Consider the following 17,236-nt stretch of genomic DNA (forward strand, 5'->3'; position numbering starts at 1 on the left):
TCTCAAAGGCAAGAACCTATAGACAAAGCCCTTGCTGCCTAGGAGGTCCCAGGTTTATCACCTGGCCATTCTCAATATAGTGACCCTCAGTAATGACTGCTTTAGGGACAATTTTATAGCATCTTGCCAAACCTGGAACCTGGAGGTGGGCTCCATAGGTCACCAACTGTTTCTACCCCCAGAACTTAACTAGTGGACTTGAGTTGTCTTTCCAAGGTGATGGCAGGGGACAGAGCTGTGGATGCCCTACCTTCTTTTCGGATTTCTGCAGGCACATTGCTGATGGTCAGGTCTTCAGTGTCCAGCTGCCAGAGGTTGCCCAGCTGCCCCAGCTCAGGAGGGAGCTCCCGGAGGCCAGGGTTGCTGAAGACACGTGTGCCCATCACGAGAGAATACAGGTGTGTCCAGACCATGCACGTAAACACACACACGCACACACACATACACACACGCACACACGCGCACGCATGTACACGCAAGCACACATATGCACGCACACACACATACACACATGACTTCTGTCAGCCTCTGCAGCCTGCTGAGGCCACTGACAGCCTGCACCCCAAAACCCGCACCTCAGGACCTGATTTCAACACTAATTCCAAAGCCTTTCTCCCTGAAGGGTCAGTGGTAGAAAGGGCAGCGCTATCTTCTGCAAATCCCCATGGCTTAGAATTGAGTCCCCTCCTCCAGCTTCCCTGTCTCTGCTACCAACTACATCACCATAGAGATGATCACTACCTCTTCTTGAAGAGGCGATGTCACTTTAATATTGATATAACATTTTACATTTTCATCAAGGTGTGCACACTGCCTAGAAGCCCTGGCAGTAGCTGGCATGCAATGAAAGCTCAGTAATGAAAGGATGGATGACCGAGTGCTTCTCCTCATCACAGCCCGAGTGCTGCAGCTAACGTGCGTCTCATCCCATCGCTGCCCCATCTTCCTTTCTCCCTCCCACCTTGATCAAGCCCTGTTCTGAAAAATCCCACTGCTGCTTCTTGAAGAGTCAATGGCTTCTTTCTGCCTGGCTTTCTGTGTCCCAGCTGGTTTAGGGATGGGCACTGTGCCTCACTGGGTCAGCAGCCAGCACGGCCCCTCCAGATGAGTACTTACTTCCCCAAGTAGAGCTCTGATAGGCTCTTCAGCAGGCAAACCGAGGGAGGGACTGTGTCAAGGTGGTTGTCGTTCAGGCAAAGGACTTCCAAAGAGTCACTCAGGAAGGCTGGAAATTCCAGTACACATGCTGCAAAGACATGGCAAAGCAGACTGCATTTAAAAAGCATTCTGGGCCATCACAGCGTGGTGGCCAGGTGGGTGTATAAACTGATGCAACCTCCAGAGGGCATTCTGGCAAACCTAGCGAACCAAATGCTCACCTCATCAACCTAGTGATTCTAATTCTATGGACATCCTTGCATGCATGTGTGGCAAAGATGTGAGGAGGAGGACACTCAGTGGCAGAGACAGAGGACAACCTATGACAACCTATGAGCTCAACCACAGGCGGTTGGTTCCATGAGTAATAGAATAATTGCAACTATTACAAAGCACGGGGCAGGTCTACACGTACGGGGGATGAAGTGACACTCAAGAGCTACCCATCAATTGAAAAGGCAAAGTGCGGCCAGGCTGGTGGCCCCCACCTGTAATCCCAACACGCTGGGAGGCCGAGGCGGGTGGATCATGAGGTCAGGAGTTCAAGACCAGCCTGGCCAAGATGGTGAAACCTCGTCTCTACTAAAGATACAAAAAGTAGCCAGGCGTGGTAGCGGGCAGCTATAATCCCAGCTACTCGTGAGGCTGAGTCAGGAAAATTGCTTGAATCTGGGAGGCGGAGCCTGTAGTGAGTCAAGATTGCACCACTGCGCTCCAGCCTGTATGACAGAGCAAGACTCTGTCTCAAGAAAAAAAAGTTCACAACCAGCTATCTAGAAGGCTCATTAGTGTGCCAGAAAATGCGCACACTCATGCACACACACGCACTCTGTGTATGTTATATGCACACGCCACACCTGCACATGTGTATGCATATAGGTTACATACAGTTAGACATGAACGCAATGGTTACCAGAGACGTCTCTGGGGAAGGGAATTACTAGAAGACCAAATGTTTATCCCGTGCCCTTTGTTAGTGTTCAAAACTGTGTTTTAAATAGACATGCATCGCTTTTTCCACGAAAAATGCTTGTTAATGAAAGTATACTAAGGTTGGCTGTTTCCGTGCTTCTTGTGATGACATTCTTTGAAAAACCAGCCAGCCGTTTGGTATTTAAGTGACTTTATTAATTAGGCTTACTATACAATTGCCATGAAAATCACGTCGAATGGGCTGTTTCCCTGGGCACCAGAGCATTTGAGCTGAGAAAGAGCGTGGAAACACGCACCGATGGGAATCAGAGGTTTGGATTTCAGCAGAATCTGTGAAGTGCCTTTTTCCTCTCTACTAAGGCCCAGGGAGTGGCAGGACGGCACGCCTGGGAGCTCCGAGAATTCAAGGCAAAGCGACTGCCTCCAAGCCCTCTCACAGGTTCCCTGCCAGACACGGAAAACAGAGAAGCGGGGTTCTTTTGTTGGGCTGAAACCAGGCTCAGTTGCTCCGGATCACAGCTACCCGGCCTCGGCGCTGGCTTACTTCCACACAAGCAGCTGCGGTAACAATGGTAACGGGTAACCTGGCCTCCAAGAACGTTCAGGTAGAGACGATAACGGAATACCCAAACCAACGCCTGGAAAATCTGCCCGGCTGGCTGTTCCGTGAATGGGGCTCACTGCGGGGGCCCCTGTGGAAATCAAGGTGCACCAGCCTTCCAAAGATGGCTTTGTACGAGGCCTTGTTCCGTAAAGAAGTGTTCAGAAAGCTCCCTTTTTTTTCACCAATGAAGAGGGATGATCAATGTTAGCCTGCCGTAATTCACATTTTCGTGAAAGAACAGCAATAATGAGAAAGGCTTACTTGCTTTGCAGAGAACACATTCTACCACCTGGCCTCTGTGCTTTCCAATTTTAAAGTCTCGCCACAGTGTTTATGAAGCCTCTTTAAGTAACAGACGGGTGGAATGAGGAGCTGTGATTGCTAACAGAGGCAGCACCTGTAACCCGCCTCCCAGCCCGGTGTCAAGCAGGATGGGCCCTGGGCTGGGGCGAACACAGCTCCAGGTATTTATGAACTGTAATTATTTATTCATAAGTTATTTATGACTATGCTGGTCTGATTTTTACCGTAAAAAGGCAATCCAAATTATTTTTGGATGAGGCCGCTGCACAAATATGACTCCTTGAATGTACATAAATCTACTTGGAATTTTACTATCCTTCTGCAAACAAGCTGTCTTTTATAGATAATTCCTTACCCAAGGGTCCACCGCCCTGAGAGAATAACCCTACTGAGGAAAAGGGTTTGCAAAGAGCCTCCTTTACACTCAGGTGTGGGCCTTGACTTTCTAGATGAAGTTGAAAGAATCAAGAGGCCTTTGTCATCCACCAAAGCCGAGATCCACCTCTGCCAGAGAAGCTCCCCGGGGGTACAGCCCCCTCACGTGGCTCCCCAGACAGACTCCTTCGGGCCACCAACCGTCATTTTCTAGAACATTGGTTCCTACGGTGCATTTCCGTGCATGCCTGTGACTTTCCTTTCTGGGGTCTCATTGAGTGCCGGGGCCACTTCCTTGCACACTCCTCCATGGTCCCAGGAAGGATTTGGCATTTCTAAACTGGAGACGCATTTCTGATCCACACGGCAAGTGGACTGCGTGACTGAGGTCGACACTAGCTCCTGTTCTCATACCCATCATCCTGTCTGCCCCGAAGGAGAAGACGGTGTTTGTTTCCCCTTCCTTCCAAGTGAAATCCCTACGTCTGGACTCAATTTCTAAAGTCCCAAGGCCCTTCGTTTGAAAAAGGATCAGTTATGAAATTCATAATTGCATTTTCCTATTTGTGTGGTTAAGGACCTTTTCTTTCATTTCCTGGCCCTCTGGACTTCCTTTTCTGTCAATTTTTTATATCCCTTGCCCATTTTTTTTTTTTTTTTTTTTTTTGCCTATTGTGCTTTTTTTTTTTAAACCAATTTGTAAGCATTCTTTGTATACTAGGGACTTAAGCCAATTTATGTTGCAACCATTTGTGTGTGTCGCAAACATTTCTTCTTAGTCTGTTTGCATTATGACTGTGTTGATGATACTTTCTACTGAACAAAATCTTTGAGTGTTTATGAAGCCAATGAGTTCAGTCTTTAAAAAAATTATTCCTGGATTTCTCCCAACTAGCTTTTAAAGATCTCTCTCAGAGCCAATTATACCTATATTCCTTAAACATTATTTTCTTTTTTTATACTTAAACCTGCTATCCACATAGACATTTTTGTGATCTAGTGTCGTGTTTTGTTCCCCTTCCAGGCAGGAATGCCAGCACCATTTACTAAAGCAAGCAAACGTCCTTTTACACTAAGTTGAAATTCTGTCTTTGTCATATATTATATAATAGCAGTTCCCAACGCTTTTGGCAGCAGGGACTGGTTTTGCAGAAGACAATTTCTCCATGGACAGCAGGGTTGATGAGGAGGATGGTTTAGGCATGAAACTGTTCCACCTCAGATCATCAGGCATTAGATTCTCATAAGGAATGCGCAACCTAGATCCCTTGAACGCACAGTTCACGACACGGTTGGAGCTCCTGTGAGAATCTAATGCTGCTGATCTCCAGGAGGTGGGGCTAATGCTACTTGCCCACCGCTCACCTCCTGCTATGTGGGCAGGTTCCTAACAGGCCACAGATCAACACCAGTTCGCTGCCTGGGTGGGTGTTGGGGACTCCTGATATATTACATTTCTGTATTTACTTAGGTCTATTTTTGAACTCTCTTATCTGTTCCACTTACATTCCTTTTTCAGTCACATATAAACACACACACTCGTTCGTGACAGATCTGTATGTGTATCCTACTAAACACACAAGCACACCAGTCCATCCAAGAGCGCAGCAGTGGCAGACTCCCTCATTCACCTCCTGCAAATAAGTCCTCACCTCCGTAGTATAGCTTATCCCTACCTCACACTATTTGTCCTTGCCAACATCCATCTATCAGACTGAAGAAGAAAGCTGTATTATGTTTAAAACGGCCTAGATGTTGGTACTGATTTTCTGGGCCAGTATCCTGAGGGATATTTCTGTGAGTGGGGCTGGCTTTGGAAGTCTTAGCTTTGAGGTTAAGAAGCAGAGCTGGTTGTTTAATGAAAGGGACAGCTCCATACCTTTCCCTGTGTCTCACAGAAGATAATGGAACAAAAAGAGCTTGTTTCCCTAGACATACTCTGTGCTGAGCTGGCCTTGTGTGACCAGTACAAAACTAGGACAAGCTCTGTCTCTGATGAGTTTTGCGGAAGACCACAAGCTCCTGTGCAACCGCGGCCTCACCTCAGCCTGTGGAGCCAAAAGTGGCCATGATCCGTGTGGGCTTTGTGAGGTGCCATTGTGTGGCAGTAGAGACTTGACAGCACTGGGCTCCTGGCCCAGGGCTGGAGTCCCACAGTCCTGGGATGAAACCTGGCTCTGCTACTGAGAAGCAGACACACGACCTGGGACAAATCAGTCAGTCCCTATGCCGTGGATCGAACTGTGTCCCCCGCTCCCCACGGAATTCATATCTGAAACTCTAACACCCAATGTGATACTATTGAGAGATGCGATATTTGAGCTGGGTTTAGATGAACTCATGAGGGTGGGGCCTTATGATAGGATTAACGTTCTTATAAGAAGAGGGGCCAGGTGTGGTGGCTGATGCCTGTGATCCCAGCACTTTGGGAGGCTGAGGCAGGTGGATTACTTGAGGTCAGGAGTTCAAGACCAGTCTGGCTAACATGGTGATACCCCAATCTCTAGTAAAACTACAAAAATTAGTCAGGCATGGTGGCAGGTACCTGTAGTCTCAGCTACTTGGGAGACTGAGGCAGGAGAATCACTTGAACCTGGGAGGCAGAGGTTGCAGCAAGCTGAGATGGAGCCACTGCACTTCAGCCTGGGTGACAGAGCAAGACTCTGTCACAAAAAAAAAAAAAAAAAAAAAGGAAGAAGAAGAAGAAGAAGAAGGAAGAAGGAGGAGGAGGAGGAGGAGGAGAAGAAGGAGGAGGAGGAGGACGACGACGACGAGGAGGAGGGACCAGAGTTCTTCTCCCTCTCTCCACCATCTCAGGACACAGAGAGAAAGAAACCAGGAAGAAAGTCCCCGACCCCGAGACCTGACAGTGTGGCGCTCTCCTCTCAGATATCCAGCTTCCACAACTGTGAGAAGATAAACGCCTGCTGTTGAAGCGCTCGGCCGATGGTATGTTGGAATGGCTAAGGCACCCTGGGAGCCTCAGTCTCCTCACGAGCAAAATGGGGAACTGTGGCCCAAACCTCACATTGGGAGGATGAGCGACTTTCGCATACATAACCTGTCTATGTATGTGAACGTGTGCTTGGCGTGCAGACCACACGCACACGTTAGCTGCTGGTATCAGTGGCCTCCATGCAGGACAGTGGGGCTCGAGTTTACTTGTGTGTCACACGTGGGACATAAGGAATGGGCGCAGCTCACGTGCAGCATTTTCATTTGACGACGGGCATCTTTGGCATTGCAACAGGGCATGGAAGGGGAAGGCCCAAGATAAGGGCGATCCTCACCGGTGGCGTAAGAACCAGGCTACCCACTGTCTCATCTGGGATCCCCCGCATCTCCCAACCAACACACACCTGCCTCAGTCCCGGAGCGCTGGCGACCTCTGGTGGTGAAAAAGGCAATACGCTTTGTTTTCAGTCCGTCTTCGTTTCTGTGGGGAGGAAAAAGTGATAAAATTTGAGGACATCACAAGAAAAACATTACTATTTTGGCTGTGATGTTATCATGCCAAGTCACGGCGATGAGGGATATTCAGGTGCAACTCTTCAGGGCCTGGCAGGAGCGCACGCTGCAGTGGCGGCTGCTTTTCACACTTTCCCCCACAGAGGTCCTCTTTGGGGTACAAGTTCCACTGTAATAATGAAGAAGTGGCCTTCTGCAAATGAACTGGGGTCGCTGGTCCCCAGAGGCTGGCTGGGCTCATCCTGGCTTTCCACCTATCGGAAGGCTTTGTTGAACCACCGGCCCGGGGCTCAACAGCAGAAATCACTGCCTCACAGTCCTGGGGGCTGAAGTCCGGGGTGGTTTTACTCAATTCTGTATCCATTTCAGTTAGTGATCAGCAGAGACTTTTGAATAGAGTTACAGTTTGGGCTGAACTAAGAGACAAGATTCTCCAGAAGGTTAAAAATTAGAAATGAAAGGACAGCGTGATGGGCTGAATTCTGTCCCCCCAAATTCTTATGTCGAAGCCCTAACCTCCGATTCCTCAGAGTGTGACTGTATGTGGAGACAGGGCTGTTCAAGAGGTAACTGAGTTAGAATGAGGTCATTAGGATGGACTCTAATCCAGTCACTGGTGTCCTTGTAAGAAGAGGGGATAAGGACACAGACACGCAGAGGGCCGGCCGGCTAGGACACAGCGGGAAGACGGGGTCTGCAAGCTAAGGAGAGGGGCCCCAGGAGAAATCAAGCAGCCCTGTGGGCGCTGCCACCCCGGACTTCAGCCCCCAGGACTGTGAGGCAGTGATTTCTGCTGGTGAGCCCCGGGCCAGTGGTTCAGCAGCCCTGGCATGCCACCATCCCAAGGACCCGCTCAGCTGTTGCCCCACACATGCTTTGGAAGCAGCCAGGGAGGAGAGGCCCCTGCTTACTTGCCAAGTTGGTTTCTGGAGAGATCCAGGGTTTTGAGCTGCCTGCAGGTCCACTTCTCTTGAGGTGGAAGTGCCACCAGCTGGTTTCCCTGTAACCTCAAGAACATGAGGGCCTGAGAGAGACAGGGAGGGAAAGAGAAGCAAAGATGGCATCAGACACAGGCAGGCAGGAGAGACTGAAGAGCCAGTCAGTTTCCCGACCAAGCGCAGTGAAACAATTCCAACCAATTCACCTTCACACAGCTCCCAGTAGTGTGGGGTTCAGCAGTCTCTTCAAACTCAAGAAGTGACCTCACACAGAGCGACGGGGCTATCTACAGGAGCACTTCCCTCAAAGTCAGTGAAAGGCAATTATTCTAGAGTGAAAGCAGCCCAGCTAGTTGTTAGCATGAAGGATTCCATTCGTAAGAGTGCTGATTGGCCAGGCGCGGTGGCTTAGGCCTGTAATCCCAGCACTTTGGGAGGCCAAGGCGGGCAGATCACCTGAGGTCAGGAGTTTGAGACCAACCTGGCCAACATGGTGAAACCCCATCTCTACTAAAAGAATACAAAAATTAGCCGGGAGTGATGTGGACTCCTATAATCCCAGACACTCAGGAGGCTGAGGCAGGAGAATCGCTTAAACCCAAGAGGCGGGGTTTGCAGTGAGCTGAGATCTCACCATTGCACTCCAGCCTGGGCAACAGAATGAGATTCTGTCTTTAAAAAAAAAAAGAGTGCTGATTATTGATTATTGGAGGCCTCTCTGGGGAAAGTGCCACACTCTGATGTTTCGGGGGACACCGGGTCATCACTGGGGGGGTGGCGTGGGGTGTGTCTGGCACGGTGCTGGTGTCTGCTGCCTCTTGGTGGGTGGCCTCCTGGGCTGGCCCAGCTCTGGGGACGGGGGTGGCAGTGCCACCAAGGGTAATTGCCCTAACTGGGTGCCCTCTTCTAGCTGTTACCCCTCCCTTAGTCCCACCACTGCAAACAGACCCTGCCGGGAACCCAGTCACTAATGGGGAGGAGGTACCACCTTGGACCTGCAACATGTTTTATTTGTTTTTGGTTATTATTTCTTTTTGTTTACCTTTTTAGAGAGAGGGTCTCTCTCTGTTGCTTAGGCTGGAGCACAGCGGTACGATCATAGCTCACTATAACCTCAAACTCCTGACCTCAAGCTAGCCTCCCATTTTGGCCTCCCAAAGTGCTGGGAGTACAGGTCACAGTCACCACGCCCAGGTCTGAGCCTTCGTGCCTGGCCCATGTTTTCCTTTACAGGAGTGCCACGGACATGCTGTCACCCTGCTTGAGGACATCACCACAGCCACCAACTATCCCACCCACAACCAGGGTGGCATCAGGAGGGCTGCAGTCTGTTTGTGGCCCTACATTAAATTCTCCATTCCCAGTGCTTCTGTCTCTTGCCTTGTCGAAGGGGCTCAGGCCACCACCTGCCATCAGAACCACTGCAGCCCCTCCCCATCTGCTGAAATTCTATGGAGGTCCTGCCATGCGCCAGGCTGCAGGGCCCCCCAAGCCCCACATACCCACCCAACCCTTCCCAGTGTGGAGGAGGAGACCCTGAGCAGACACCCATTCCTCAGGTCCGTGGTGATGCTGGGGACAAGGCTCCACTTCTCCTGATTGGCTGCTTCTGAGCTTTGGGGGAAGCCAAAAAACTAAGCCTCTGAGTTGTTGGTGTGAAATATGAGAAGATGAGAAGACGGGCTCAGAGCAGGGCCCCGATGGCTGTGGGCGAGGCCTGAAGGCCAGAAGGGCCCTGTGAGGGGTATGATGTGGGAACCCTGAGGGTGACCCCATGTGGCTCTTTTCCTCTGAGCAGTGTAGGTCCTGTCCCTGGGTCCCTGGCTTTGCCCTGTGCTTGTCAGGAGCCTAGGACATGATGGCCCCTCTTCTCTGAGGATACACACGCTGAAGGGGCTTTCGCTACCTTGTGGGGGTTGCCACACACAAGACGCTGCACCAGGCCTTGGAGGAGAGCTCGTGGGGGCCCAGGAAGTGGCCTGGCAGGACCGGGGGCTGACGCCGGTGCAGGGTAGCCGGGGCACTCTGCCTGGGGGTCTACCACAGGGCCTCTGGAGGGACTGCCCTGATGCCTTGAGCAGGCACTGATGGGGCCCGTTCTGGGGTTGGCCCAGAGCTCCAAGCAATGAGTGTGATCCATCGCCTGCCTGCCTAAAGACCCGCCAACCACCTAAAGCAACCTAAAGTGAGAAGGCTCCTCTGTGCTGGAGTGGGCACACGGGACTCCAGGGAAAGGCCTTTCTGGAGTTCACAGTGTCCACTCAGCTTCGTGGACGGGCAGGCTGTGGACTTAAAGTCCCGAGGGATACAAACCATCACCCCGCCACCCAACATAGCTGCGTCTGCTTTCCATGGGCTGCCCTCACCACTGCTCACGGCCATGCGTATTTCTGACAGCTGAACTTTTTCTTCACCTTTTCCTCTTACATTTGTCTCAGAAGCTCAGGAAAAGCACATGGATTTCACTGCAACGTGGAGCAATTTTCTTTCAAAAGCTGAAAATGAGGAAGGAAGGAAGGGCTATTAGGCTTACATCAAGCTGGAAAAGTCCCAGGGGAACTTCTTTCAGTGCGTTTTCAGAAAAATCCACGTCCTTCAGGTGATTTTTCCAAAAGAGAGCCATTTTGTCTGGCAGACATTCCAGGGCATTTCTGGAAGCTTTACAACATTTCTAAGAGATTGATGAGAAAAAATACGTATATTAGTTAGCTCTTTATATGCAGGCGTGCCTATGAGACTGTCTCCAAATTGCATGTTAAAAACAGACCATTACAACGACGTTGTGTGTTGGAGGAGAGTGAGGGTTGTTGGGAGGCCACACACCCTCACGGCCCCTGTCCTCCCGCCCCTGCTCCAAGGAAGGGACAGGAATGGGGTTTCCTGGGGGGAGCTCATGGTCTTTTTCCTTCATTCCAGAACTTCCGGCCCATTGTCCTAAATAACAGAAGAATTTAGGACCGTGCTGCAGTGAGAAGCTGGTTTCCCACACACAAATGGTCAAAGCAGGAACGCTAATGCCAGTGATGGAAAGTTTCCTGGTTTAAAACCAACAACCAGAACATGCGCGCACGCACACGCACGCGCACGCACGCACACGCACACGCACACGCGCGCACACTCTTTATGCTGTTCCATCTGTTTTAACCAGCAAAATTTCCCAGAAGCAAAAACCCCATTTAAATAGCATTGCTGTGAGTGCAGACTGATGATTTCTCACTCTTGGGTGATAGTTGTTCTAAAAGAACTGAACTCTCTTTTTTCAGGCACAACGTGTCCTGTGCCAGGGTGCAAGCTGTCCCTGGGTAAAGTTCTGCGGGTGTTGCCGGGTGGTTCTTGAACCCAGAGCCAGGCAGGCTGGCTTTCAGGTGAGTCACCTGCCTGGGACACTCAGCCTCGCTGTATGCTGAGTGACAATGCTACAATGTGGGAACCAGGTCCCGCTACCCGGCTTGGCTGCCGAGGGGGTGAGCTGACCTAATGCACCTGCAGCCCCTCTGAGGCTGGCTTCACCACTTTTGATACAATACTCACCAAAGGGCAGGCCCAGGGATCTGGAAACAGCTTTAGGTTGTTTCTGGAGACGTTCAGAGAATGGAGGGACTTGAAAGAGTGAAGAAACAGGGCGGGGAGTTCTTTCAATTTATTGTCAGAGAGATCAAGTTCCTGTAGCTTCCGTAAACCGATCCAGTTAGTAGCTTAAACAAAAAAGAGGCAAAGTATGAATTGGTAAAAATATCCCTACCAAGAAGCAAATGACTAATTCATTCAGGTCACTGATGAGAAAACATACCATTTCCCTCTTCAAACAGTTTTTCTAAACAGTTTTTTGAAGCTGACAGTTTTTGAAGTTTTGAGAGATGCAATAATCCAGGCGGGAGGTGGGACAATTTGTTGCTGGAAATGTCAATGTCAAGTAGCCTGGGGTGGAGAAGAAGGCAGGCAGACATCAGGAGGAGGAGGGCAAACACCAAATGGACATATTTTACAAGGAGGCATATATTTTTTTTCTCTCATTCTCCCTGTGCAAAGTTAAAGAGTGTGCACTGAAAATCTTGTGCATATGATTTTTAATTCATTTGAAGAACTCTTACTGCGTCCTGTGTAGATAAAGATAGATCTCTCATTGGTGGGCCCCGGGCTGACGAACAGGGATTCGAATTCTTTGTACCCATGTAATAGCAAGATGAGTGGATGCCCTGAAAGCTGCTGAGGCACCACAGAGCAGGGCTTTGAACCTTCTGGACCTGTCTGTCTGGCCCCACTTGGATGGCACTTGTATTTAAGTTCTGGTGCAACTTAAATGTGCAGCCTTCTTTCTTGTTCTCACTTGGGCATCCCGTGGGTTACCGTCTACCCCAAGCTCTTTCCAACATTCTTGGTTTTGTTTTTTTTTTTGGAGATGGAGTCTTGCTCTTGTCACCCAGCCTGGAGTGCAGTGGTGCGATCTCAGCTAATTGCAACGTCCACCTCCAGAGTTCAAGCGATTCTCCTGCCTCAGCCTCCTGAGCAGCTGAGATTACAGGCACCCACCAGCATGCCCGGCTAATTTTTGTATTTTTTAGTACAGATGGGGTTTCACCATGTTGCCTAGGCTGGTCTCAAGCTCCCCACTTTGGGTAATCTGCCTGCCTCAGCCTCCCAAATTGCTGGGATTACAGGCATGAGCCACCGCGCCTGCTCATTCTTGGCTCTTAATTCACTTAAAGCTTTCATTTAAAAATCAACTCAAACCCTTTATGGAATGAGGACTCGCAGATACGTATCCTCAATAAATCAAATAAGGTTCTTCCCCTTCCCATGCAAGCTCAGGGGTAAAGCTCAGGCCTTCTCCCAAGGCCTCCAGAAGAAGCAGGCCTGGGCTGCCCACAAGGTCCACCTGCTGCCAGAGTCCTGCAGAGTTAACCCTTTCTCTGATGCCCTTCCCACTTTCCCTGGTAGGTGGAGTAAAAGCTGGTGCCTCAGAGCCCCATTGCATCCACCAGCCGGGAGGGTTTGGCTGCCCTCATCTGATTCCTGGGCAGGACCGAGGCAAGCATCTCAGGCAAGGATTCTGCATGGCCGCAGATGAGCTGTGTAAACTTGAGCCAGACAAATGATTCCTCTAGATCTCTCTGTTTTCACCTGAAAAGGAGGCTGGCTTAAGGGCAGGCAAAACTCCTTCTATTTTAGCCAGAACATTTTGCAACCCCCCCCGCCCCCCCAACAAAATACAACCCGGGAGCACAACGGTGACAGCAGGGTCACACACAACTCCATGCACACCCCAGGGAGCCACCTGGAACAGATGATTTCATCCGATGACTGCACTCCAGGGAGCTCCCCCAGGTGGTTGTCCGAGAGGTTCAGCTTCCGGAGGTTGATGAGGCCCCAAGGGATGACGGAGGGGAGGGTCGCCAGGCAGTTGGCAGAAAGGTCGAGCTCTGTGATCTGACAGGAGATGTCTATGAGCCAGTCTAGATCCACCCAGGGCAATCTGAGATGGGACCATTTCACGCGGAGCGCCTGGTAGTGGAGAGAAGGGAAAAGCACACTTGGAGGGTGAGCTCAGGGCTCACATGGGCTAAGCAAGTGTTAATTCGAGTGCACCTCTGTGTGTCTGCTCCAGCTGGGGTCTCAAGAGGCCTGCGCATGTCCCTCTCCCCCCTGTCACCCCACAGAGCCTACCATGATGGCAGGCACAGAGGAGCTTACCTGTTCCCATCTGCACTGACAAACTCACAGGCAACCTGTGCACAGTTCCTGCAAGTCACCCTCCAGCCTCCAGAGGGAGCTGTGGGTGTGGGCTCAGTGCCACCCATTGAGGCGGCTCACAGGGAGGGAGGAAGCGCAGCAGAAATTGCCTGGGTACACAGGAGGCCACTGAGGCTTAGAGACGCCTCCCCCAGACTGGAGGAGAAAGCTGAACACCCACACCCGAGTCTCTGACCTCCCTTCAAGGCCGCCTTCCCTGTGATGAGAGGAGCTGCTGCCTGCAGCTGCCTGCACTGTGACAGGGTGCTGGGTGGACAGGCTGCTTCCAGAGTGAGCTTGATATACAAACAGACTATGGCCACAGAACATATAAAAATAGAACTCTGACCCACCCCCGACAGTGACCTGCCTGGGAAACCAACCTTCACTGTTACCTCCACTTTCCGGGTTTGAGGGATTCTCCTGCCTCAGCCTCCCGAGTAGCTGGGGCTATAGGCGTATGCCACCACACCAGCTAATTTTTTTTATTTTTAGCAGAGACAGTGTTGCACCATGTTGGCCAGCATGGTCTGGAACTCCTGACCTCAGGCCCACCTGCCTTGTCCTCCCAAAGTGCTGCAATTACAGGCATGAGCCACTTCTTATTTCTAGTAACAACCCAGGAAGCTAAACCATCATTTCCACATAAGTCAGTGTAAAATGGCCAGGACTCGGTTAATAACTGACAGCTTCTCTAAGTTTTGTCCTCACTTTCCATTTGTGACCAATCAGAGACAGCCAACTTTGCACATCTACCAATCCCACAGGACGCCCAGCCTGCAGTGAGCCCTACCAGCTTCCCCACGCCAACAGCCTCCAGTTGGGAAGACACACCCAAAGTCTTCCCTTCATTCCACTAGAAAGCTCCCACTCCTCTGCCAGCCTGTGGGTCTCTGCCACATGCAAGTGATGGTGGCTGACATCCTTGCTGTTGAGGTCCTGCTAAACGAATTGCCTTTGCCCTTCTCATTTCTCACTGGTCTTCCTCTATTTCCACAAGAGGGAGTCAGAAGGGCCAGTGGTTTGCTGGCATGGGGTGGTCAAAGGGACCTGGTGAAATATATCGGAGCAGGACTTTTTCTTCCTGATTATCAAAGAATACTGGTTTCTGGGGAGAGGATATCTACTTTTGGGCCTGTTTCTTCGAAGCAACTGGAAATACGCATTGGAAAATTAGAGGAGCAGAAACATAAATAAAAATTAGTGCTTTGCACAGGGGAAAATGTAACAACCAGGCAGAGAAAAGCTCCCAATAATGTGGGATGAGTTCGTCTCAAAAACTGGCAGCGCTTGACAGGCATCCTTATATGGCCACTAGATGGCGATGAGCGCCTGTCTTTATGTTCTCGTTGGCCAATTCCAGGAGTTTGGAAAGACAGCGTCTACACCCTCAAAGCTCTGGTCTTTGAATCAGGGGAATGAGGGATTCTGTCACTCTGTGTTTGTGTCTCTGTCTGTGTCTCTCTGTCTGTCTGTCTGTCGGTTCACATGGATGAAAGGGGACGGGCAGTACTGGATCTAAGGTCAGGAGAATAACTTCTGAGCTGATTTTTTTTAGCCAAGTCACTCAATTGCCCCGAGCCGGTTTCACTGTTACTATTTTACTCCCTGCATTTAAAAATTTTGAACATTATGGCCGGGCGCGGTGGTTCACGCCTATAATCCCAGCACTTTGGGAGGCCGAGGCGGGTGGATCACGAGGTCAAGAGATCGAGACCATCCTGGTCAACACAGTGAAACCCTGTCTCTACTAAAGATACAAAAAATTAGCTGGGCACGGTGGTGCGCACCTGTAATCCCAGCTACTCAGGAGGCTGAGGCAGGAGAATTGCCTGAACCCAGGAGGCGGAGATTGTGGTGAGCCGAGATCGCACCATTGCACTCCAGCCTGGGTAACAACAGCGAAACTCCGCCTCAAAAAAAAAAATTTTTTTTAAACATATTTCGAAGCTTCATAAAAATTGCAGTGGGACACAGTGAATACCTACGCACCCTCCACCCCGACTCACTGACTGTTCAACATTAGCTTTCACTCCTCTCTCCCTGCACAAATATGCACACTTTTCATTTTTGATGAATCATTTGCCAGTAAATTATACGTCATGATGCTTTACCCGGAAATAGTTCAGCACATATCCCTGAAGAACAATAAATGTTTATACAGGGTAGCCATGTAATTATCCTTTTCAGTAAGTGTAACATCAATATGATATTACTGAACTCATGGCCCATATTCAAATACTCGCAATTATCCCAGAAATGTGGTTCATAACTATTTTTTTTTTTTTTGAGACGGAGTTTCACCCTTCTTACCCAGGCTGGAGTGCAATGGCGCGATCTCCGCTCACCGCAACCTCTGCCTCTTGGGTTCAGGCAATTCTCCTGCCTCAGCCTCCTTAGTAGCTGGGATTACAGGCACATGCCACAGTGCCCAGCTAATTTTTTTGTATTTTTAGTAGAGACGCGGTTTCACCATGTTGACCAGGATGGTCTCGATCTCTGGACCTTGTGATCCACCCGCCTCGGCCTCCCAAAGTGCTGGGATTACAGGCTTGAGCCACTGCGCCCAGCCCTGGATCATAACTATTTGCATCCTGATCCAGAACCCATCACGACTGCATTATGTTGCAATCCCACACTGCGACAAGGGACTTGTCATGTCCCTTGACTTTTCTTTCATCTAGAAGAGTCTTCACACCTTTTTTTTTTTTTTTGGACATTGTCGTTACATTAAGTCCTGGAACTTAATGCAATGACAATGCCTCTTCATCCGGGGCAGATGCTGCTGTGTTTCACTGCCTGTCTTATAGAATATCCCATAATCTGAATTTACTCAGTTTTTTTCCTGAAGTTTAGATTTAAGTTAGCTATTTTGGCAACAGCCTTAGAGTCCATATCAAGGAGTTCCCACTGAATCCCACCCAGGGCCCCTGACATCAGGTTTTTCTGCTACAGGTGATGCCCTGTTCGGTCTCTTGGTTAAGGTGGTATGTGTCAGATCCCATCTTTGTAAAGGTTAACATTATACCCTTTGTGATTAGTAAATAATCTCTTGGGTCATATTCTGAGACCATGTGACTGTTCTGTGTTTCTACATCGTTTTGCCCAGTGGGTTTAGCATCCGTTGCTGATCTGGGCCTGAATCAATGGTTTAATGGTGGCTGCAGAGTCAAAGACCTGCGAAACGACCTCCCTTTCTATGTGTTAGTTACCTGGCATTCTGTACAGAAAAGCATCGTCTCCTCACCTCTTTAAGTATCACTAGGGACTCATAGATTCTTTCTTATTCCAAGCGTCATCTTTTTTGATGCCCAAGTCATCCCCAATTTGTCCAGGGGGAGCCCCATTTTGGGTGGGAGGGTGCCCCCTCTGTTCCTGTGACATATCACTGTCAGTTTTGGGGTACTTCCTTACTTCCTGGCAAAACAAGACCTTCCAGTCTCCTCTTGTACTTTCTAAGCCTTGATTCCCTTTAGCAAAAAACTGGTATTCAGAAACCAAGATCTGGATGTGGTGTGCTCGCCACTGCTGGGGTGTCACTGCTTCTCAGCCCATTGATGGACACAGCTCTACATTTAACATGAGTGCAATCTGAAGCCTCCAGCTCAATGCAGCAAAGTGGGGTTTTTCCTAATCTTTCCGTAATCCATAATTCACCATTGTATCACTCTTCATTCTGTTATTGTTGATTTTAATCTGTTAAATAAATGGCTTGGATTAGATGATG

General features: G+C 49.8%; 1 protein-coding gene across 7 annotated transcripts in view; it reads right to left on the reverse strand.

The window, feature by feature from the left end:
- LRRK1 (leucine rich repeat kinase 1) overlaps window positions 1-17,236 on the reverse strand; it is a 148,997-nt gene that overhangs the window by 46,495 nt on the left and 85,266 nt on the right. For all 7 annotated transcript variants that reach the window (XM_008998289.5, XM_054257195.2, XM_054257193.2 and 4 more), the window contains 8 exons: window positions 13,055-13,281; window positions 11,570-11,697; window positions 11,311-11,474; window positions 10,313-10,450; window positions 7,753-7,865; window positions 6,733-6,809; window positions 1,117-1,246; window positions 251-363 (listed from right to left, as the gene is read on the reverse strand). In XM_008998289.5, the coding sequence (XP_008996537.2) occupies window positions 251-363; window positions 1,117-1,246; window positions 6,733-6,809; window positions 7,753-7,865; window positions 10,313-10,450; window positions 11,311-11,474; window positions 11,570-11,697; window positions 13,055-13,281 (1,090 nt within the window). The remainder of the gene's footprint in view (window positions 1-250; window positions 364-1,116; window positions 1,247-6,732; window positions 6,810-7,752; window positions 7,866-10,312; window positions 10,451-11,310; window positions 11,475-11,569; window positions 11,698-13,054; window positions 13,282-17,236) is intronic.

This window comes from Callithrix jacchus, chromosome 6 (assembly GCF_049354715.1).
Source record: "Callithrix jacchus isolate 240 chromosome 6, calJac240_pri, whole genome shotgun sequence".
Taxonomy (NCBI): Eukaryota; Metazoa; Chordata; class Mammalia; order Primates; family Cebidae; genus Callithrix; species Callithrix jacchus.